This window comes from Zosterops lateralis (genome assembly GCF_965231275.1).
Source record: "Zosterops lateralis genome assembly, chromosome: 2".
In the NCBI taxonomy this organism is placed as follows: Eukaryota; Metazoa; Chordata; class Aves; order Passeriformes; family Zosteropidae; genus Zosterops; species Zosterops lateralis.
The window spans coordinates 33,793,833-33,817,944 of record NC_139763.1 but is presented as its reverse complement, the minus strand read 5'-3'; the positions used below and the strand labels follow the sequence as shown (position 1 = coordinate 33,817,944).

General features: G+C 36.8%; 1 protein-coding gene across 6 annotated transcripts in view; it reads left to right on the top strand.

The window, feature by feature from the left end:
- HERC2 (HECT and RLD domain containing E3 ubiquitin protein ligase 2) overlaps positions 1-24,112 on the top strand; it is a 102,987-nt gene that overhangs the window by 62,683 nt on the left and 16,192 nt on the right. For all 6 annotated transcript variants that reach the window (XM_083855537.1, XM_083855535.1, XM_083855538.1 and 3 more), the window contains 29 exons: positions 1,210-1,400; positions 2,477-2,582; positions 2,751-2,842; positions 3,413-3,588; positions 4,053-4,164; positions 5,013-5,094; positions 5,193-5,336; positions 5,937-6,027; positions 7,450-7,627; positions 8,059-8,140; positions 8,223-8,394; positions 10,329-10,473; positions 11,133-11,358; positions 12,086-12,257; positions 12,826-13,012; positions 13,798-13,938; positions 14,090-14,281; positions 15,591-15,744; positions 16,452-16,559; positions 17,556-17,687; positions 18,195-18,353; positions 18,445-18,563; positions 18,940-19,065; positions 19,946-20,101; positions 20,248-20,363; positions 20,489-20,687; positions 21,831-22,045; positions 22,289-22,466; positions 23,297-23,458. In XM_083855537.1, the coding sequence (XP_083711663.1) occupies positions 1,210-1,400; positions 2,477-2,582; positions 2,751-2,842; positions 3,413-3,588; positions 4,053-4,164; positions 5,013-5,094; positions 5,193-5,336; positions 5,937-6,027; positions 7,450-7,627; positions 8,059-8,140; positions 8,223-8,394; positions 10,329-10,473; positions 11,133-11,358; positions 12,086-12,257; positions 12,826-13,012; positions 13,798-13,938; positions 14,090-14,281; positions 15,591-15,744; positions 16,452-16,559; positions 17,556-17,687; positions 18,195-18,353; positions 18,445-18,563; positions 18,940-19,065; positions 19,946-20,101; positions 20,248-20,363; positions 20,489-20,687; positions 21,831-22,045; positions 22,289-22,466; positions 23,297-23,458 (4,313 nt within the window). The remainder of the gene's footprint in view (positions 1-1,209; positions 1,401-2,476; positions 2,583-2,750; positions 2,843-3,412; positions 3,589-4,052; positions 4,165-5,012; positions 5,095-5,192; positions 5,337-5,936; positions 6,028-7,449; positions 7,628-8,058; positions 8,141-8,222; positions 8,395-10,328; positions 10,474-11,132; positions 11,359-12,085; positions 12,258-12,825; positions 13,013-13,797; positions 13,939-14,089; positions 14,282-15,590; positions 15,745-16,451; positions 16,560-17,555; positions 17,688-18,194; positions 18,354-18,444; positions 18,564-18,939; positions 19,066-19,945; positions 20,102-20,247; positions 20,364-20,488; positions 20,688-21,830; positions 22,046-22,288; positions 22,467-23,296; positions 23,459-24,112) is intronic.

Genomic DNA, 24,112 nt, shown 5'->3' with positions numbered 1-24,112 from the left:
CATCAGAATGGCATTTTTACCTACACCAAGAGTAAAATGTGTAATTTTCTAATCCTCCTGCCTTTTGCGGTCAGCCTGATATACATCATATGTAGATGAATGAAATCCTCATGATGCCAGGGGCAGCTGGAAATACCCAAGATGCCTTCTTATGCCTCAGTTGCTCTTCAGCTGTTTCGCTTGTCAGTGTGTGATGGCTGTTGCCTCATTTCCTCTGTGATGTGGAAGCTCCAGAGGATTGTGTTGGGAAAGGGAAGCCTTTTAAAAGACTCATAATCAGACTTTTTTTTTCCTAGGGCAAGAACAGGTACAGCCATTTTAGCTCTCAGAATTTTGGGTTTTGCATTGTTATGCAAAACTTACCTGACATTTCCTTTTGTTTCTTTTACATTCACCTGTCTAACAACTAATCTCATCCTTAGTATTTGCAGGATGATGCTGACTTCTGGACTAAATTTCTTTGTATTTACACATTACCAGTGTTATTGTTTTGGAAAATGAATAAACCTGATTCCCCCCTAGAGACTGAACATGGACTGCTTGTGCAGTTTGATGGTTTGTCTAACGGGCAAGAAAGACATTCATTTAATAAGTCAGTTGACATGGCTGTGCAGCTAGAATGGTGTGAATCTGTAATCCTTCCCCTTGCCCTGTGTAGGGCAGAGGAGTTACAATATTCTTTTTGTCAAGATTTCTAGATGCTACAAAATCAGTGAAGGGAAGTGGAAATAAGGTTTTTGCAAGGGGGAAATCTACATCTCACTAAACCACCTTCTTCTGGAACGAGATTTGAATTTTTCAGTGTTCCAACTTTTCTATTTCTTTTCTTCGGTAGGGGATTTTTGTTGAGGTTTAGTTGTGTGTTTTTCATATGCTGTATGGTGTAAAAAATTCATGTGCTGTGGGCCTGTATCTTTAATTACGTATCATCATAAGTTTTGACCTGAATTTTAAAGGGAAGGACCTTTTAAAGTAGGTGTCTAGTCAAGAACTTGTAAAGTTGAAACTCCTTTAGAAAAAGGAGCTTCAAACTTGAGTGTTGTATACTATGTACTATCACCATGCCAATGTGACATGCGCCTGTGTTATAAATGCAGCCGGCATATCCTAAATGTTGGATTCGTTAATTTCCTTTCACCCTGCCTGTGGGTTTCAAAGAAGCAGTTTTCTTTGAGAGATGCATGCTTAATGTGTCACTTAACCACGCAGGTCAGTCCCCCGTGTTCAGTGGGCGTTCTGGCAAGCAGCTGAAGAGACGGCACAGCAGCCAGCGGGGAATGTTACTGGATGATTGGTCAAGGATAGTCAAGAATTTGAATGTCTCGTCCTCTGTGAATCAGGCTTCCCGTCTTATCGATGGTAGTGAGCAGTGCTGGCAGTCTTCTGGTTCACAAGGAAAGGTAACTTTAAGCCCTAAATGCTTTATTCTGGCATACTGCATGCTTAAAAGGATCTCTCCAGAGCCTTGCCTTCTCCAGGCTGAACAACCCCAGCTGTCTCAGCCTGTCTTTGTAGGAGAGGTGATCCATCTCTCTGATTGCTTTGGTGGCCCTCTTCTGACCCACTCTGCCAGGTCCATGAGGGTTTTTTGTGCTGAGGACCCCAAAGCAGCACTCCAGGTGGATCTCACAGGAACAGAGTAGAGAGGGAGAATCCCCTCCCTTGACCTGGATGCAGTTAGCTTTCTGTGCTGTGAGTGAACTGGTGACCCATGTTCAGCTGTTCACCCACTAGAACCCTCAGCTCTCTCTCTGTGGGGCTGCTCTCCAGCCTCTCATCCCCCAGTTTGTAAGTACAAGCAGGATTACCCCATCCCAGATGGAAAATGCCACACTTGCCCTGCTTAAATTTCACAGTTGATAATTACTCAGCCCTCTAGTCTTTCAAGGCTTCTCTGCCTTGGATGGTCAACAGCTTCTCCTGGTTTAGTGTCATTGCGAAAGTTGCTTAATGTTGCTTCCTGCAGCCAGATAATTTATAAAATACATTAAAAAGATGTTGTTCCTTAGTTTATGGTTTACCAGTTTCATTGGCCTGCAGCAGTGCTTTGTGACCAGCCTTGGCACCAGGACTTGCCGCTGGGTGTTTGTCCAGTGCGTTTTGATGATCTGTTGATGGCCATGCTGAGAATATCCCCAGGTACCCTTACTCCAGGTTTCCTACAGGCTGTAACCTAATGGGACATTATGTCCCATTACTTAGCCTCCAGTGATACTGTGCTTTCTGTGTTCTCAGTAGTGTAGTCTTGGCTGAAATAAATTGTTTCCTACAACTGTTTCTCTCGTAATTGGAGATAGGACAAGCAAGAAGTTCACAGGGTCGCTTCCCTTTGGCCAGTTGCCTTATATTGCAGCTGTTCTGTACCATTTAGAGATGTTTTCCATTCTTTCTTTGAAAACATCCCTTATATATTCTTGTTAATCATATGGTGGTTATAACAATACTATCTAAAAATGAAATTCTCTGTTTCCACTAGCACTGGATTCGCTTGGAGATTTTTCCAGATGTTCTTGTTCACAGACTAAAGATGATAGTGGACCCTGCAGACAGCAGCTACATGCCCTCCTTAGTTGTAGTTTCAGGTATGTGTATGTTCTCCAAAATGTCAAAAAAGAAAATTTTTTTGCATCCAACAGCAGGTATTTATCTGGTTTTTGTTAACATAGTCATCTGTTTAATATGGCCAGTGCATGTTTGTGAAACAAACACCATATCCTAAAATGTTTTTTATTCTGTGTTTTGTTTTCTAGGCGGTAATTCCTTAAATAACCTTATAGAGCTAAAGACAATCAATATAAATCCTACAGACACCACAGTGCCTCTACTCAGTGATTGTACTGAAGTAAGTGAAGTTTGTGTGAGAATTACTCTTGTGTGCAACAGAAAAATATTGTGCTGCAAGAAGTGAATGAAAAGCGTTGTTGTGATCATTAAAGCCTGGTATTTTATTTTTCCTCTTAACTTACCAGTATTTTTGGCAAGTTAGTAAAGTTAATTACCAGTATTTCTGGCAAGTTAGTAAAGTTAATAACTTACCATAATCACACGGTAACACTATAATGGACTTAGATATTTTCAGAGTTTTATGTAAATCAATATACCTGTGAACCAGTAAGACATTCCAATAAACTTGAATTTTGGGCATAATTTTGGATAGCAGTTCTGATTTTTTCTAGCAACAGCAAGGAGAAATTCATAATGATTTCTTTGGGATTGGGAATGAAATTTCATATGAATGAGGCCATATGCTAATGATAAAGCATGATTTATTTAGAGCTGATATGACAGGCATTTGAAGTGACAAATTCATTTTTTTAAAGTGACAAAGTCAAGCAAAAGTTCTAATTCTTTCCTATGCTTTATGTAGTTATATAGAACCCAAAAGATGTCAATAGAGTATTTTTCTTCCTAGTACCACAGATATATTGAGATTGCAATCAAGCAGTGCAGAAGCTCTGGCATTGATTGCAAAATACATGGCCTCAGCATACTGGGACGTATACGTGCTGAGGATGAAGATTTGGCTGCAGTCCCTTTCCTGGCTTCTGATAATGAGGAAGAGGATGATGATAAAGCTAACACTGGGAGGTAGGTAACTGCAGTGGTGAAGGAAGAGGGAAATGGTAAAGAACCTTAGTGTCTGTATATTCCTATAACTCTGGAGATAATTGGAGGAAGAACACATCAATTAGGTTGAATGGTAGTAAAGAGAGATCAATATCTTAGTTTATTGGAATTGTAAGTAGATCCTTCGTCAATAAATACATACTCTGAGATGATCACACTGGTGAGGTGTAACATTTTGTATGACTTGTGCCCTTTTGCAGTATACTTGAGTTTGAAAACTGAGCTAAAAACTTCATGTGCTTATATTTGATATGTGACATGTGGTTTGGTTTTCTTTCTCTTTTTTTTTTTCCAACTGTGGTAGTGTAGTTTGAGTCCTGAAACTGTTCCAAATTGTAAAAATCAATAAATACAGTAAAAAGGTGCCTATGCTACAGCATACTGTTTGCTAAACTGATCATGTTTTCTTTTCTCAATATGTTCAGTCTTGTTAGAAAAAAGGCAGCTGGGCTTGAATCAGCAGCTACAATAAGAACCAAAGTTTTTGTTTGGGGACTGAATGACAAAGACCAATTGGGAGGGCTAAAAGGTTCCAAGGTATGTTGTTTTCACACTTAAGTACAAAAGAGAAAGAATGAAAAATAAAATGTATGAGTTACACAACTTAAAATCAATTCAGACTTCATCAGAATTTTACTGTTTATTGCTGAAAGCTACAAAGACTATGTTTTGGAGGCTTTTTAGTGTTAAGACATGTAGATGTCTGCTGGGTGGGAAATTGGAGAAAATTTGCATTTTTGGTTGTTACTCTGAAATCTGGCTTGATTTTTAGCAGCCACTCAATAATTTCTTTTAGATGATAATGAACTAATTGCTTAAAAAATGTGTAACACACTACATATTCTGTTGCTGTTGAGTTTGCATGCATAAAATAAAACTTCCAGTGAACTTACTTATGTATTGTACCTGGCAATTGTACTATAGGAATTTCAGCCCAGTGTGCAGCCATTTACATGTAATTTTAATATAAGATGAGATACATTGCAAATGCATAATCAATTTAAGACATCATTCATTAATCTGAAATTATGTTGAGACCATTTCTTAAACTGATGTTGTGAAAGTATAGTATTGTGTCCATAGAGTATCTTGGAAGAATCAAAAAGTTAACCTTTCCTGTATTCTTCAGTTTTCTCAAGAAAACTTTACTAACAGAAAGTCCTTGTTTTTATCACCTTTCATTTTTTCTCTGGTTTTATATTTATCATAATTTCAGGGTTTTTTTTAATTGGTTTTTGTCTTTTGCCTGGTGTAATATTAATTGGCTCGTGTGAAGCATCTGAAAGTACCTGTTAGATAATTGATTTATCACTTAAGAGCTCTTCTTTTTAAAGTGTAGAGCATTAAAGTAAATTGTAATGATTTTTATTTCCTGTCTGTTCTAGATAAAAGTCCCTTCCTTTTCTGAAACCCTGTCTGCCTTGAATGTTGTGCAAGTAGCTGGAGGATCCAAAAGCCTTTTTGCAGGTAACATAAGTTAAAAATAAATACAATTATTTAAGAGCAGAAACAGATTTTAAATTGTGAAACACTAATTGTGGTCCAAACTTTTTTCTTAATTTTAGTGACTGTAGAGGGTAAAGTGTATGCCTGTGGAGAAGCCACAAATGGAAGGCTGGGTTTAGGAATATCTAGTGGAACTGTGCCTATTCCCCGCCAGATTACAGCTCTCAGCAACTATGTGGTAAAGAAGGTGGCTGTTCACTCAGGTACTGACTATTGGTCTCTTAATATACATAAACATAACATACTAAGCCTGAAAATAGTTGCTTTGCAGTTTTCTTGGGTGCTGTGATGCCCTAGCATATCAGATTATTATTTTTTAAATAAATACAGGTTATTGAATTCTGTCTGTTTTATACAATATCAAATTAAATGTAATGGTTCTCTTATTAAAATCAGTAAATTTTGACCATGCAAGTTTTCTTATCTGCTGGAAGGTAACTTTGGTGTTTCCATTTGATTGAAAGGAAGTGTTTTCATTTTTAATATTCCCAAATGGTGGGTTTGTTTTTCTCATTTTTTCTTGCAGCTCTGAAAATGGAAAATTGAGTGATTATTGGTTTGGTGGCTTGTTTTTTTTTTTTTTTTTTTTTTTTTTTTGTCCTTAATGTGCCAGGAGACCTACTATCACAAAAGTTTTTTATTTTAAATTAAATCACATAAAAGCTCCAAAGAAAATAAATAATGTCTATGGAGCTGAAAAGCTCATCCAGTTGCATTGTAGAAGAACAGCAGTGTCAAATTGTTGCTAAGACCTGCTGCCTGCTTGAAAGCTCAAAAATGTAAATTTATGTTTACAATTTTAGGTGGTCGGCATGCTATGGCATTAACTGTTGATGGAAAGGTGTTTTCATGGGGTGAAGGAGATGATGGAAAGCTTGGTCACTTCAGTCGAATGTAAGGACACCAAATTTGTCTATATTTCAGTAAAAGATTCATGTTGAATGTTACAGCACAGCTGACCCACCACTATTGACAACAACAGTATTTTTAATACAGTAGAAATAAAATAATGTGTTGTAAGAAGACTTTTTTCCACAGTATATGCCAATTTATGGTGCAGCATTTGTAGCAGGCTTCAGCTATTTAGAAAGGAGGCATTCAATTAAATATAATACTTAGAAAGATCGATAAAGTCTTGACTGGTATTTTCAAATTTCACTGATGAAATCCCATACTTTTTGACATGCAGTTTTTGGTTACTTTTATCAGGTATGGTTTTCAGAGGTGCCTTGAGAAGTAAGAGCAATTTTATATTCCTGAGCTGTAATAGCTGTAACAGTTCATAATTTAAGCTGTCATTTTATTGCCTTTTTCTTTAGACTTGAATTTACAGATATGTTAACCAGAAATAAACTTCTTCCACTTTTTATTAATACTTAGTTTAATCTTCCACAGGGCAGCTTTGAGAAAAATCTGAATTTTCTCAGATTTTACTTTATATGTATCCACAGAACAGTATTTCAAAGAAAAAAAAAAACCCTGATAAACAAAGCCCATGGGTAAATATTCGTGTCATTCTGATAGATTATGAGGACCTGCCCATAATGCATACAAAATTAAATCAGATGGTTAATATGTTACAGCAAATAAATGTTTGTAAGGCTAGGGTCGGACTAATGAAAAGGGAAATCCAGATGAGAGCAGTATTACAATTTATTGCTCAACTGCCTCCTGTTTTATGTTATTTTACTGAAAGTGAGATTTGGAACTCCTGGGCATTTCATAGTAGCGATATTTCCAGAGGCCATTTCCATAATTTTACGGAATCTTCCTAGTGGTTCTGGTACAGCCAATATTAGAAAATCTTGAGTTGAATCTTCTTTTGGAATTAAGAGAACACTGTAGCCACATGAAGAATAAATGTTAGCAGTACTCACATAGAAGTCTAACAGTAAATTCTAGTTTTGATTTCTCTTATTGTGAAGAGCAAAGTTGGGATGGGAGTGTCATCTCTTCATCTTACTGTGCGTCCACTGCCAATAAATCCCTCAGCTTTGGGCAGTGACAGGAAATTGGTTTTCACTTTCTATTATGCACTGTTTAATTGAGTCATTGCATTGACATTTTGAATTGCTTACCTAAGTTTGGCAGCATATACATAAAATATTCTTCAAATAAACTTTGAAGTACATTGCAATAGTGTAAACTTTGGCTTTATGGTGCTGTTAAAGAGTATGTCTTGGAATCAGAGTATTGCATATTAGTTTATGTTGAGATTACTTCCAGTTATTGCAGCAGTTTGTATTGCAGCAGTTGGAGTATGTTGTGTGGCTCTTTTATGATTAACACAGTGGATTTGTTGTTCATTTTCTCCAGGAACTGTGATAAACCCAGGCTGATAGAAGCGTTGAAAACCAAACGCATCCGTGATATTGCTTGTGGCAGTTCCCACAGTGCTGCTATTACCTCTAGTGGTGAACTGTATACCTGGGGTCTTGGAGAATATGGAAGACTAGGACATGGAGATAATACCACACAGCTGAAGCCCAAGATGGTAAAATCAATGTTTTTTGTTTCTGATGAAATGCAAACATGTTTAACAAGTGACAGCTGCATGAAGCTAAAGTAACAAAAAACATGGAGGCAGTATGAAGATATTGTTCTGGAGTGATCTAAATTAGGTTTTGGCGCCCATACCTCTAATGAAAGGGAAGCTATTTCAGAAAGGCTGAAAATCAGATCCAGTCTCTTTCTTGGGAAGTGATGTAAAATGGCACGTGCTGCTTTCAGCATTCATGTCCTGCATCTGCTTTGATACATTGCTGGAAGTTACCATGTAGTAATGTTGGATTCTGAGCAGGGGCTGGATAGGTCTTTGTTCAGGCTGGGCACAATGACCAAGATGAGTCATAAGACCTTGGAAATGTTTGTAAGGTTTTTAAACATAATTTCTTTGAAAACTTCTTTCTTACTCCTGTTTTGTAGGTTAAAGTACTCCTTGGCCACCGAGTTATTCAGGTTGCATGTGGAAGCAGAGATGCTCAGACTCTTGCTTTGACAGATGAAGGTAGGAGTATCCTGTTTTAGAAGCTTTCTAGCACATGGGAGTATTGTGATCATTGTTTGACCTGCAATTTGATGTTTGTTAGGTTTGGTGTTTTCTTGGGGTGATGGTGATTTTGGAAAACTGGGCCGAGGAGGAAGTGAAGGATGCAACATTCCTCAGAACATTGAAAGACTGAACGGCCAAGGCGTTTGTCAGATTGAGTGTGGTGCACAGTTCTCCTTGGCACTGACCAAGTCAGGAGTGGTATGGACATGGTATGTTACGTTTGCCACAAAGTATTAACAAAGCACTTGCTAACTGTGTGCTGTATTTAATGCTATTTGACTCAATTTGTGCCTTATCTGTGTGCTTTGTCTTTTAAAGTGCCAGCTCTTCCAGGGGAGCTCCATCCATTCAGTCACTCCAACAATGTGTCTCCTAGCATGCTTTCTTGTTTGCTGTACTCTGTTAGAATGCCTGGCTCCTATTGAATTAGTGTCAGGGAAGTGAAAGGGAAGATCATTTCTTTTCTTGGTCACCTTGAGACATGTAAAGGAATATTAAGAGTGGAGAGGAAAAAAGAAAACTTGAGAGCCATAGCTTGGACTATGAAGCCCACAGCTAAAGCAGAGACTTGAGAGAGTAAGGATGCAGGAGAGTAAGGAAGTAAGCTGAAATTCAGAGCAGATGGGAAGAACTTTCTTGGGAACACAGGAACACAACAACAGCTTATTGCTGCTCAGAAGCCACTAAGTTGTCAGTAATGATGCCTTGGAGCAAGAATTGGTATGAGATGATCACTGAGCACTACTCAGATATGGTTTTATGTTTCTCCTATTTGCTTGCTTCTGCTTTGTTTTGAACACAAATCTGGCTTTTTGAATTTATAAACCTTTTGGTAAAATCTGAGAGCTTACTGCATGGCAGGTCAGCTTCAGAGCACTAATCAGATCAAGGTCTTACCCCATCCTTGTGTAATAATTCTGTGACGTATTTGTATATCAAAATTAAGTAGACTTAAATCAATCATTTTTGTTATGTTGGCAGCAGTTGCTGCATAACACGAAGAGAAATCCTTGACATTTTCATTTTAATAAGTTACTGTTGTTAAAGGGGAGAGAAGTTTTTAACAGAGGTGATGTTTTTCAGAATGGCCATTGGAAACTGTATTTCTTTCTTGCTCTCCCTCTGTGGTTTTTTTTTTTTTTTTTTTTGTTTTGTTTTTTTTGTAGTGACGAGGAACAAGAGGAAAGATAATTTGGCAGTCTTTTTTTTTTTTTAAGAACTCATGCCAAAATTCTTGTTCGTTCCTTCCTTGCCCTAGTTTTTCTTAGCATTGTTATGTCTAGTCAAAAATCTACAGCTATCTTATGACATTACAGGTCTACAAGGAGGTTTTTGTGTCTGTTTCAGCTGGAGATGGCTGAATTGCTTTAAAACTTTTATTCTTCTTGAATTTGTAATAGTTTGAGTAAAAAATCATCTCTTCTGGTTTATAACTTTAGGTAGATAACAGTGCTCTCTATATGATGTTTCTCTCCAGCGTAATATAACCTTTCTTCAGAAAAATTGGTGGTGAGCAAAAGAACTGAGTGAATGGTTACTAAAAACACAGTGGAAGAAATATCAGGGGGTTTTTCTTCTTGACTGACATTCTTGGTAGAGGCAACTTTTTGTAAGCAAAAAGTTTACATTATTTTTTCTGTATGCTATTTTTTTTTGTGCAGTTTTTATATAACAATTTTGGAAGAATTTAAATTATGGAGACTTGAGGCGTCCAACAATGTGAAAAAACGCAATTCTGAAAACGTTTTTAGTTCCCTGTATATTTTTTCCAATGGAAGCAGATGTAGATTAAAGGTTCTGTTGTAAGGTTCATCCTCAGTAGTTAAATATGCCCTAGTCTTAACAAACCACATGAATTTTGTAAGTATTTATAATTGCAGTGTTTCTGCAGCAGAAGAAATGAAATGTAATCCTCGTTGCTTTGCATATAAAAAATAGTCATAATCAGGCTCTTCTGTATTGAGGTGGGAAGCTGCAGTTATCCTCATTCTTAGGTCTTTGGGATTCAGTTTTAAAGCGTTTGTTAGTTCATGTGTGTGTTTGAGGCAGTGATAAATGAAGTCTATTCAGTTGGGAAGCTGCATTGAAGACGAATGTGTAAACAGGATGTTGCTCTGAATGTTACATTTACTGTCTGTTGCAGGGGTAAGGGTGACTACTTCAGGCTAGGCCATGGCACGGACGTGCATGTACGAAAGCCACAGGTCGTGGAAGGGCTGAGGGGTAAAAAGATTGTGCACGTGGCTGTGGGAGCACTCCACTGTCTGGCAGTGACTGACACTGGACAGGTATGTTGTGCATCACCCTCCTTTCTCCTCTTTCCTTGATGCAGAAAGGAATAAACTGTTTTGGAGGGAAAGTATAACAGTGTTGGTGCTGATTAAGTGAAATAAAAATTTCTAATTGTATTTATTTGCTTTTAAAAGTCCTGCATAAATATAAACATGATTGTCATTTAAAATGTATTAGTATTTAAATTATTAGTATTGGAGTTGAAATACTTTCATCATAGTAGCTTTTGTAGTGTTTTCCTTCTATTATCTCAAGATCAGTTTTCTGCTTCTTATTCTGCAAATGCAGCAGCAGTCATAGTATTCTGGACAGATTTTTCAGCTTTATCATGATATTGTTTCAGATCTTCAGTATAATTACAAAGCAATTAATTCTTCCAACTTACTGTGAACATCGAGTGATTTATGAATCAGCTGATCAGTTATGATTCGGCAATAATTTATGAATCATCTGATAAATCAAAACTTTGATTTTTTTTTTCTTTTAATGTATTATAATGCCTGCATTATTTAATGGAGGGGGGGAAATGCCACAACAATAGATATGTAAAGTGTCCCAGCACAAATCACAAACATTCTTCTCAGGAATTTTTAAGAAAACATTTAAATGAGATAAGCAGTGAAGCTAAGTAATACGTGGAAATTTTTCCTGGCAGGTTTATGCTTGGGGTGACAATGACCATGGGCAACAAGGCAATGGAACTACTACAGTCAACAGAAAACCCACTCTTGTCCAGGGCTTGGAAGGCCAGAAAATCACTCGGGTTGCTTGTGGGTCTTCCCACAGTGTAGCATGGACAACGGTGGACGTAGCTACACCATCTGTTCATGAACCAGTCCTTTTCCAGACAGCGAGGGACCCTTTAGGTGCTTCCTATCTTGGTTGGTATTTGTTGCCTTACATTGTTTTTCCTTTACTGCCACTGGAGTGTTTGTTTTGTGTATGGTTTAATAGGTGATAGAAGAGTGCAAAAGAAAATGGTTTTTAAAAAAAATCACAAAACAACAAAATACACCTCTGGTAAAAAAACGCCACCAAAACTATTCATGAAGGTGCAGCTTTTGAATAAAATGCAACATGCTTTCTCAAACACCCAAAGGAATTTCTTTTTATGGATGTACTGATAGATGAATGCTACACTAGTATTAATCTTCTTACACATTACCTCTTGTTTCTAAGGTAAGTGACTTAAGAATTAGGGAATCAAAACGGCAGTGTTTTGTGTTAAATATAATAGCATCCAAATATCTTGCTAATTAAGCTTTTTCATGACCAAGGCAATTTGTACATAATAAATGTTCTTGTTATTTCATAATGTTTGTGTAAGTAAAACTTCTTTTAGGTGCTGATCACTAAAATATTTCTGTCTGTATTACCTTAATCCTCATAAGTGAGTAGTAATATCAAATACTATTTTTTGAAAGCCCTTGTTGGAAAGCCTCAGTATTAACTTTATATTGTAACTGTAGACACTGCAGTTTAAGAATCTCCTGTAGAATTAGTTTCAGTCATCTCTTCTGATTTAACAAGTAAGTAGATAAACCATTTCCTTTTATGTATCATGCCATTAAAAATGCTTACCTGCTCTTTCCCCCTGCCTCTTTTTAGGTGTTCCTTCAGATGCAGATTCTTCTGCTGCCAGTAACAAAATCAGTGGGGCGAACAGTTCCAAGCCGAATCGCCCTTCCCTTGCTAAGATTCTCCTGTCACTTGATGGGAATGTTGCCAAACAGCAGGCATTGTCTCACATACTGATTGCGTTACAAATCATGTATGCCAGGTAGGCACGGAAACATTCTTTCTGTTGCAGAGCAAAAGTTGACATAGCTTACCATCTATTAGGAACTCTTGAGTGAAGTATAAATTGTTGTAACAAGTTTGAACTCCTCAGGATGGGCCTAAGCTTTGTTGAAATTTTCTTTTGATGTTGATACTAGCTTTATGTTGTTATATTTATGGAAGTTTCCATTGCCTGGGGAAAAAAATCACTCATTCTGAAATGCTCAAATAAATAATGTAGAAGCTGTGTAAGTAAATCATGATGGATGATATGGAGGAAACGGTAGAGGGCAGAGTGGAAATAACAATAAAACTTTGCAGTGCTGTCATTGTTACTAGAGAACAGAGTATTTGTTCTAAAATTTATAAAGAGAAACTCAAATATTGAAGTGTTGGGCCCAAAGGAGAATAACAATGAAATACCCTTTAAATTCTAGAGCTTGGAAACCTTACCTTGTTTTATTAAGACATATAATATATGTCTTAATGTATTTTTATATAATATAATTTTTCACGTTCAACAAGAGAGTGTAATTAGGTTTATGTTAATGCATCTTAAATGATTTCAGGGATGCTGTTGTTGGAGCATTGATGCCTGCAAGTATGATTGCACCAGTAGAATGTCCCTCTTCATCACCAGCTCCCCCATCAGATGCTACTTCTGCAGGAAGCCCTGCAAATGGAGATGAGTGTGTGCTTGTAGGAGATATAGAGGAGAGGCTGAGCCCAAACCCGTGGCAGGACAGGAGAGGGGAGGTAAAATGTCACGTTTTTTTTTTTCATTAGTTTTTAATTGTAAAGCTGACAAATATCTGAATTAGTCTGACAGTAGCAGAGAATAAAAAATTCGTTCATGATCTAATTTCAGGACTAGGTTCTCTGCACATGTCAGATTTGAAAAAAACAAAAATCTTAGTGTATGATCAGTTTTGAACATTCAGAAATCATTGTCATTTATATGCAATTGTGATGATTTCTAGCGATATTTTAGAGATACTCAATTCATTTTACTCAATTCATTCAATATCACTCATCGGGAGTGATATTAAAACAGTGTCAAGAGTAGCAGAATATTTGACCATTATTTAATTATATTTAGTTGTAAGTATTTAGTTGTAAACTTCAATCAACTGATACAGGCATGAGGCCCTGAATGAAATTCTACTAGTTTGATTCCCGACTGCTAACAAAAGCAGAAGAAAGAAAAGGCTTGCTACTGAAGAGGTCTTTTGCATTTATAAACTGTGAACTTGATATGTATTGTCAGGGCTTGCCTTCCAAGGCTTTGTAGACTTTTCTGCAGATGTTTTATTGTAAATATTTGTAGCAACTGGCATTGAGGGGCATGTTTGCTGTTTTACCCACACTAGCACCATAAAATAGAAGCTAAAAATAACAGGCAGTGAATCTGTTGCTTTTGGACTTATGGCTCTTTTTAAATTGCTGCTGTCTTTGACACTAGCTCTTTTAATAAATAGTTAAATTCTTCAAGGTTTTACAGTGTTTTGTTGAAGATTTCATTAGTTATTTGTTCTGACTAGGTTGTTCCCTCAGAAGATGCTGTGACACCATCTGCTGTAACTCCCTCAGCTGCTGCTGCCTCTTCCCGTCCTTTCATTCCAGTCACAGATGATCCTGGAGCTGCCAGTATTATTGCAGAAACCATGACAAAAACCAAAGAAGTAATGTCAATACTCTTCTCAAAACTTAAGTTCTTACTGTGCTTTTATCAACCAGTTTTTCTGGTTTTTATGCTTTAAATCTATTCTGTAAATGACTGCATTTTTAAAAATCTATCCAAAGACAGAGGGATGTTTATTGTTTGTTTTGTAGGATGTAGAAAGCCAGAGTAAGGTATCTGGCCCAGAACCACAGTACTTGGATGAGTTTACAAGTCTCCTGGTACCGGATGACACACGGGTCATGGTTGACCTGCTGAAGCTCGCAGTGTCCAACCGAGCGGGCGAGAAGGGAAGAGATGTTCTCTCAGCTGTGCTGTCTGGCATGGGCACAGCTTACCCACAGGTCAGGTTTTGTTCCTGTTGCATTTTAACTGGGTCCTTTTTATTACTAGCTTGCTGGAATACTTCCTTGTGTTGCAACTGCAGTTCAGCATCGTGAGGAACTTCTTACACAGGAAAATTTGAGTTGAACCTAAATGCACATGAGCTTTAACCATTTTAATGGAAATACTACTTGAATACATGCATGTGCTGCAGATGTTGGTAACAGACTAATTTCTCCATTTTTCATGCTGCAATTAGACATTAAGATAGAATATATTTGTGTATTGGCCAAGTGTTGGTGGATATTGGAATGAAGCTGAATTAACCAAGCTCTATTTATCTGATCTGTAGAATGTTAGTTTAAAAACTTGCATGATGGCTTTTTTTGCATCTGAGTTTATTTTTCAAATCGATGCAGTCATTATTGCTAGCTAAAAATGCTGTTAGTATATTGTATCGTTAACAATACAATGATTCTTCTGAACTGTTAAGACTTACATTTCATGCACTGAAGCTTTTAACTTTTTACAGTTTTTTACAAACCCCACCCCATGGGTGTGGGGTTTTTTTGGCATAGCTGGCAGAATGTTAAAAATTATTTGTCATAAATTATTATAGAATAAATTATTTATAGAACATGTGTGTACACTAATGAACTGAAAGCTGTTTAATGTTTTTGTAGCTTCACTTTTCAACTTGTAATTTTCCTAATGAGTAATAATACTTTTTTTAAAGATTTTTAAAACTGTTACTCCCCCTGCCGAATTTGTGGTGATTAGCTGTGTATATTTGTGTTGGACCTGAGTTTTCCCAGCCAAATTACAAACACCCTATATGTGCATTTATACATTAATTCTGGGTTTTTTATCATTAATAGTGAGTAACTGAACAGCTTTGGGTTTGTATGGCATTTTTTGTGTTTTAGAGCCAGAATTTTTATTAGAAAGTCTTTTAAAATTAGTAAATTTTGGCATCTCCTTCCTAAACAGCATTTTGCAATATTACATACTAGTTAAATACTTACACCTTTCTATGCAGGTGTATACTCTATAGCTTAGATTTAATAGTTTGCTTTTTCTGTAAGGGAAAACAATTATTTGCGTTGTCATTTACTTACTGAAAAGTGAAGTTTTTTGGCTTTTAGTTATAGGAGTTTTTCTAGCTCTAACACTATCAAAAAGAGTATTTTTGAGGTAATATTATTATTTATGAATCAGATTTCCAAAACCAAATTACTTATTCTAAAATTGAAAAGAATGGTAATTTACTTAGATTTCTTGGGTTAATCAAACATACAGTTTTTAAAGTGTGTATTTTTCTTTTCTCAGGTTGCTGATATGTTGTTGGAGCTTTGTGTTACAGAACTAGAAGATGTAGCAACTGATTCACAAAGTGGTCGCCTCTCTTCACAACCAGTTGTGGTAGAGAGCAGCCATCCATATACTGATGATACATCTTCTAGTGGCACCGTTAAAATACCTGGTACAGAATTCTTAGAGTTATGTTGCTAAGATCCAATTATTTTTAAGCCTGCCTGTGTTAAATTGTTCCTTAGCTTACAAAAATACGTATTGAACTTTTAAAGTCATGTTGTATGTCCTGTTGCTATAAAAAAGTATTTCTTGAAGCTGATTTCTTACATGTTGATGAAAATCTCAATTCTATACAATGTGCATTTCTGGGTTCACTGGGTGTGATTCCAGTTGCATATCATTGGCGTTCTCCATTCAGTTATGAAGCTGAGGAGGACTGAGTCTTTTTCGGGTTTAGTAATTGAAAACTCATGTTCTAGTCTTGAGCAAGGCACATACTTCTTTGTTTTAATGCTTTCCATTTAGTGCTTTGTTCAGTAATTTACCTAGTACTTACCAAAAGTTACAGACAACAAAGAACTATCTGCTTTAAGTGTAAATAAGCATTTTTTGTCTTTTGCAACTTCAGTTTTGAATGTTCCAGTATGGTCTTTGTCTGCTAGCCTGTACTCACATGAACTTGCTGTGATTTAAGCCTTGCAATGAGAAGAAATTACAGGCAAATAATGTCATTAAATCAAAAGAAGTTATTTTTATTAATGGGCGCTATGGCTTCCCAACAACTGTGTTTGATTTCATGTGGATTTCTAACACACTGCATTTGTCTGTGGTATTGATTGCTCTGTGGAAGTGTGTGAACTTTCTGTTGCTGTTTAGGTGCTGAGGGGCTGAGGGTGGAGTTTGACCGTCAGTGTTCCACCGAGCGGCGTCACGATCCCCTCACCATAATGGACGGCGTCAACAGGATCGTGTCCGTCCGATCAGGTGCGGAGAACGAGGGAGGAAAACCTGTGTAAATTGATGCTGTCTTTTCAACTAAAAAGATTCTAGGATCTGGACACAAAGATTGATCTTGTCTTTGGATATAAAGAATCTCTGGGAAGTGCATTTTAGGTTGTCCAGTTCTTCCAAAGAGCAGATAGAGTGTAAAACTCAGTGTTAAGCACCCCTGCCAACATGTGTGAATTTCTAAATAATCAAAGTGTATTTTAAAAAATTGGAAAAGGATACTTACTTTGCTAGCTCTTTCCTTTTTCAGCTAGGACTTAGAGAAATTTCAGCCTCTATATGGTCAAGACAAAGGCTCTTCTGCTGTCAAATGTCCAAAATAATAGCTTGGTGCTCTTTCTTTCTGTTTCCTGCTCTGGCTTTTGCACGTGACACTACATGAATTCTTCACATCTTTAATCTTGATATCTCTGATTTAATTTTTAAGCACTATTAATTTGTAGTAGGTTTTGGAGGAATATTTTTAATCTCATCAAATTTTATGTTGAACCTATCCATAGACTACATTATGTGCAAGGGTCTCAGTAGTTACTGCCTGTGCAGTCATAATGTGGGCTTTTCATGTTGACCCATTTTTCCCCAAAGGTGTTTCATTACTGAGATATTTCTGCTTGGTCCCTGGTTGGAAGCTGTAAAGCTTAATTTAATGTATAGATTATTATCTATTTTTGTAACATGAAAGATAATTTGAAAATAGAACAGGGGATTTTAGTCAGCTCTTGTAGTTGCCTCTAGATTGTAGTACTAGGCCATCTGCTTAGCAGTGCTAATTGAACTTCTTAAGAGTTTGTTTTCAACCTCTTAAGACTTAATATAACATCTTTACATTTATGTTCATGTACTTTACATAGGTTTTTTTCTTGAATGCCTTTGTGTGATGTTTATAATATTTAACCAATTGCTATTGATGAGTGGCCAGTGTATTGGCTCGGACAGCATAGCTGAGTGTGTTTGTCTTGCCTACTGTAACAGGTCGTGAATGGTCAGATTGGTCCAGTGAATTGCGAATTCCAGGGGATGAGTTAAAATGGAAGTTCATCAGTGATGGCTCTGTGAATGGTTGGGGATGGCGATTCACAGTTTATCCTATCATGCCAGCTGCAGGTAAGGTATCACATACAACATTTACAGGAGGGTAAGAGTAGATTTTATTATTTGCTTTTTACACTGCACTTATTGCATGATATTTACCTGCCAAAGTTCAGTAGTGCATTTACATTTATACTAAGAACACTTTTTCATTCATACTTAAGAAGCATTTTCAATTAAGTCCTGAGAGGTGAACTTGTACATAGAGAAGAGATAAAAATATTTTAGTCACTCTAGTTTGCCTCTTCATCAGAGAAAAGAGGATACTTCTGGGACACAAGTAATCTGAAATGCCCTTAGTTTATAAAATCCATCTGTTTTAAAATTATGTAAATTAAGTCATGAAAGTGCCTCTTTCTTCCTCTCTCTTCAAAGGCAAGTAGAATAGATAACTCATGCAGACTAGCACTCTAGAGTGCTGTGTTTGGTCAACTAAATCCTGCCTATGTTCTGTTCTACTTCAATCTGAGGACAAACCTTCCCCAGCTTTGTTTTGTTGTTGTTCGTTTTTGTTTCCTGCAGGCCCTAAAGACCTTCTCTCAGATCGTTGCATTCTTTCATGTCCCTCAATGGATTTGGTTACATGTTTGTTGGATTTTCGCTTAAATTTTGCTTCCAACAGGAGCATAGTTCCTCGCTTGGCAGCTTCTCTTGCAGCTTGTGCTCAACTGAGTGCCTTAGGTGAGTACAGTCTTAAAATTAGGTCTTTTTTTTTGAAGTTAGGATGATTGTTTTAAATAATTACCTTCCTTGTGTGCTTATTTGTCCTTAGCTGCTGGCCACAGAATGTGGGCCTTGCAGAGACTACGGAAGCTGCTCACCACAGAGTTTGGCCAGTCCATTAACATCAACCGGATCCTAGGGGATAATGAGGGAGAGACACGAGCTTTGGTAAGAAGGCAGTGGCGCTCTTGTCTTCACATCTTTCACATTAAGATTAAAGTGTCAGCCATGATGTACATCGTTTTTTCTGTCCATGGCAAAATAGAAAATGGACAAATGAATAGTGTTCTTGCACAGGTCTGCAAGTCTGTAAAGGTAGCCCAGTTCATAAAAGAAAAAACGGCCAATTCCAGGACTTAACAGGTGTGCTTTTTGAATTGCCAAAAAGAGGTGGAAATAATTTTATTTGAACAAGTGGATGGAAATGGTATTTCCCACAGCTAGCTGTAGTTTGGGAAGTTGTGTTTTGTCACAGTCATCTAAATAATCTACTTCCTGTAATGCATGCACTATGACTAACTTTCTAGTTGTGTGGTGTCTCTAGAGTTTCACAGGGAGTGCTTTAGCTGCCTTGGTTAAAGGTCTTCCAGAGGCTTTGCAACGACAATTTGACTATGAAGACCCCATTGTGAGAGGTGGCAAACAGTTGCTCCACAGCCCTTTCTTTAAGGTAATGCAGTACAATCAGTAAAAATACACTAAAATAGTTCTGGGGTTTTTTGGAGATGTGTTAATAAGCTCACTTAGTCTTTTATCAGTAACGTTTAGTGACAAAACCAGACTCCTGTTTTTAAAAGGAGAATCAAATACACAGATGAAAAATAAAGAGTGCCTAGCTAGGCAGAGAAGCTCAGGAAAACACATTGTAAGAACACTTTTTGATAAGTGATTTTGAGTTTTCCTAATTAGGAGTGTTATATATTTCTATTTAGTTAGTTTAGTACTCTGAAGGTTTTATTTACATCCAGTTGGAAAAAATGACAATGTCTAAAATGGACCCTGTACTTCAAAGTAAAAAATACACAAACTGAGGAAGTCTAGAGAAGAGCAAGAAGAATAAAAGGTGAAAAAGTCTCCTTTGTAGTATAAAAGTGAAATTAAGAGGATATACCTATTTTAACATAAAGAAAATCTTTGAGGTTGATAGGAGGAAGTAATATATTATTCACAACATTGATCTGAAATGTTGATTTGAAATTGAATCAAACTTTGAAAATCAATAGAAAATTCATTGAATTGTAGAAAGGAGATAGTTTAGAAATGGAAGGTAAAATGTTAAGCACATGCAATTCGATGTGGAAAAGGTAATTGATCTGGGAATGTTTTTCACAGGGAGGTTGTGGAAATTTCTAGATTGAAAGAGGAAATTAGATACTAACCATGTGAGATAGTGAGGCTACACTTGATGTTACCCCACCCATGAGAATAATGAAGATGGCTCTTAGTAACTTTACATGTCTTTTAGACTGTTCAAGCCCTACTGGCCTATGTGCTGATTTTTATTGCATATTTTTGATACCTCTCTAAAATGGTTTTTTGATTGTCTGAAGGTGCTTGTGGCTCTTGCTTGTGATCTGGAGTTGGACACTCTCCCTTGCTGTGCAGAGACACACAAATGGGCCTGGTTCAGGAGATACTGCATGGCATCCAGGGTTGCTGTGGCTCTCGATAAAAGGACACCCCTACCTCGCCTTTTTCTTGATGAGGTACTGTAGGAGTACTTCAAATGGTTAATGGAATATGTGAAAGTGTCTCATGTAAAAAGATACACCAAGTTTGAATTATTTTATGCTAACTGTGATGGAGTAATCAATAATTTGAATTATGTTATTTAATGCAAAATATTTCACAGGTGGCAAAGAAAATCCGAGAATTAATGGCAGATAATGAAAATATGGATGTTCTTCATGAGTGCCATGATGTCTTTAAGAGAGAACAGGATGAGCAGCTTGTCCAGTGGATGAATAGGTAATCTCTTTCAACTGTTACTGGTTTGGACTTGTGATGCTTTGTTGTTGAACAATGATAAACTGCATTTTTTGTGACTTTTAAAAAGCTTTTTTAAGATTTTGTTTGTTTTACATTTCCTGCAGACGACCTGATGATTGGACACTTTCAGCTGGAGGCAGTGGAACTATTTATGGTTGGGGTCATAATCACAGAGGGCAGCTTGGTGGCATTGAAGGAGCAAAGGTCAAAGTCCCAACTCCGTGTGAAGCTCTTGCCACCCTCAGACCAGTGCAGTTAATTGGTGGTGAACAGACTCTGTTTGCAGTGACTGCTGATGGGAAAGTAAGGATACAACAAATGATTGCTTGTTTGGCTCTCTTGAAATATTTCACCTTCAGTCCAAATGGGTTTGGCTAAATGAAAAATAGTGTGCATAGGACAGGTTCATTATTATTGTAGTAGTAATTTAGTTTTATTTTTTTTTAAAGAATCTGAACTGTACAAACTCCACCAGTACTTTCTAGGACTGCAGTTACTAATGCGTTAAGTGGCTGAAACAAGAAACATATTTGAACTCTCAGTTAAAAAATGTGATCAGATTTTGTCAAACTAAGTTGGCTACAAGTGGCATGCTAATGGAGATCCCTAAAACAGGGGTGATTATTTCTCTCTAACAGGGGAGAGATGTAATGTGAGATTGTTCACAGTTGGCTAAATGTAAGTTATATATTGCAGGATCTAATTTCCAGGTGCTGAAATCCCAAGTGAAAAGGAATTTCAGAAGTTTAGTGTAAGGTATAGGAGAAAAAAATCAGTTAATGAACTTGAAAAGTTTTTCTTTTTATACAGATGGCAGCTGTTAAGTAAATAATGGAGAATTTTAGCTAGAGTTCTGTATCACAGTTACATTCATCTAGTGAGGTACTGTAATGGTTCCTTGGGGTCAGTATCATCCTTCTTAACAATTCACCAAAGGGTAAAAGGCAGATTAGTGGCATTTCTTGACATCATTCTGTTGAAAGAAATTATTTTCAAAGAGACAAAAAAAAAAAAGGCAGTAATTAAAACTATTTGTGGGATGGAAGGGAAAGAAGCAACTGTGGTTAGGTGTGTATATTTTACAGAAGAAAGAAAGTGCTTCTTGGAAGGAGAGCTACAGGTGATAGATGATTTTGTAATGCTATCAAGCAAAACTATGTTCTCTTCATAGTTTTACAAAATAAGCTTTAGTATTTCACACTAAATCCATTAAGTCAGTGAGAGTTCTTATTGACTTGATTGTAGCCACATTTTCCCAAAGTTTTTTTGTGAAATATTTCAAAATACTTCCTTATTTTCTAAAAGAGAGAAAATAAGAAGCCTGAAAGGGGATTTTTTAGACTTCCCTTGAACTGCATTCTGACATATACATAGAGAATTCTACTCTAGAATTCATTTCTAGGGAATGTTCTGCTTGAGATCTAAATTTTATTCTTTACTTTAAAGCTGTATGCCACTGGATATGGAGCAGGTGGTAGGCTTGGAATTGGAGGAACAGAATCAGTTTCTACTCCAACTTTACTGGAATCCATTCAACATGTGTTCATAAAGAAAGTTGCAGTGAACTCAGGAGGAAAGCACTGTTTGGCATTGTCATTTGAGGGAGAAGTTTATTCTTGGGGTGAAGCAGAAGATGGCAAACTTGGTCATGGAAACCGAAGGCAAGTAACACTTGAAAATGTTATTGAAAAAAAAAACCTGTTAACGGATACTTATCAGAGTTGCTGTTTATTAATGAATTTTTCTAGTAAAAAATAAATCCTTAGGATATTAAACTGGAGCAAAACAAATACTCAGTGATTTTAGATGTCTGCATTCTCATTTTAAAAGAGGACTCTCCATACACTGGTGAATGTGAGTGGTCTATCCCAGAAGTTTTGTCTAGATAGATGTTTTCTTTTCAGCCCGTGTGACCGCCCTCGTGTGATCGAGTCTCTGAGAGGTATAGAAGTGGTTGACATTGCTGCTGGGGGAGCACACAGCGCTTGTATCACAGCTGCAGGAGACCTCTTCACATGGGGAAAGGGACGGTATGGACGCCTTGGCCATGGAGATAGTGAGGACCAACTAAAACCTAAACTAGTAAGAAACCTTTTGAGTACTCAACAGTTTTCATCCAGTTAATACCTTCTGGTTTATAGCTTTTTGCATTTCTGCTTACAAAGAATGGAAGGGCAAAACAGTGGCATGTATTTGTAAGAAATAAATAAGCTGCCATGATTGAAAGGATAAAATGAAACAGGAATTGCAAAACTTTGCTAGTGGTCACCACACAGCTTACAAGGAATTTATTTTAGAGATTTAAGGAAAAATTAAAGAAATAAGTGAAGTTTCATGCTGCTTTGAATGATGGGTTTTTCCACCTGGAATCTATTTCAAGTAGTGGCAAGGATAGGAAGGATGTGATGTATGTGGGTCACCAACCTTTTTACTTTGTCATTCCAAATCCCATACTTCATCACTAGGTGGCATCATTTCAAAAGATGTCGACTAAATTCCGATTATGATGCAAGTGTTCAAAACTTGTAAACTAGTAAAAGACCATTTGAAGATAAGACTTTTTTTTCCCCCCTTAATGTATTCAGCACATGCCCAGAGTGCCTGAAATTATTTCAACAGAATAGTCTTTGATAACCTTAGATGTTTTATATTGTTTTCTCTGACATTGAGGTAAAAAAATTCAACTAGTTCAGCAATTAAAAAAAAAATCCTGTATTTAAAATACATAGTTGGTTTTCATTTTGCTGTTTGAAAAGAGCAAAGCTTTTTAGGCTTGTCTTTATTTCCTTGTTCCTGTGCTGTTTCAGACTTGTAGTTCCAGTCATCACCTCTCCAAGCTGAGTTTGTCATCTTTTGTGAAACTAAATAACTGGGTCTTTTACAGTGAACAAAAATGGGTGATCTCATTGCAGGTGGAAGCTCTCCAGGGTTACCGTGTGATTGATATAGCCTGTGGCAGTGGAGATGCACAGACACTGTGCCTCACTGATGATGATACAGTCTGGTCCTGGGGTGATGGAGATTATGGAAAACTTGGGAGAGGAGGCAGCGATGGCTGTAAAGTACCAATGAAGGTATTTCTGTGTAATTTTTTCATCTCTCTAATCTCTCTAGAAACTATGATGTTGGTGGAGAATGCTGGAGACAGATTTGTCAATATGTGTGAACTTTCATCCATCCTGGAACATCAGGATTCTTCTGGTGGTTAAGAATAAATTTTGTGGGCTACAATAATAAGACTTTAAACTTTGTGCTGACTGTTAAAGTTGCACTTGAATGTTTTTCTTTGAAAAATATTGCTGGTTTAAATAATATTTCTCATTTTAATTTTGGTTTCCATCAAAACATTAGGTTTTGCCAAGAAATCTTCTTGTTTCATTGTGTTAATAAATTTACAATAGTTATAAGGTCAGTCCAGAAAGGGATATCAGTTAATTGAAAAGTAATCTTACTCTATATTAAACCCTTTCTGTGAATGCATGGTTGACTTGGAATTTCTTCACGTTATGGATGAAATCCACATATCCATTAAATTTGAATTTCAGCATTTGTTATGAATGTGAATGTTGCTTGTGTTTGAGAGATGTCTGTCACTGTGTATACCTGTGCACAGTGGATTTTAGATCCTAAATCCAGATTCACACTTAATTACTTGGATGCAGATAACCCCATTCTGTTTCCAAATGTTTCTGGCATGATGTAACATAATGCAAAAGTAGCTTGTTTAT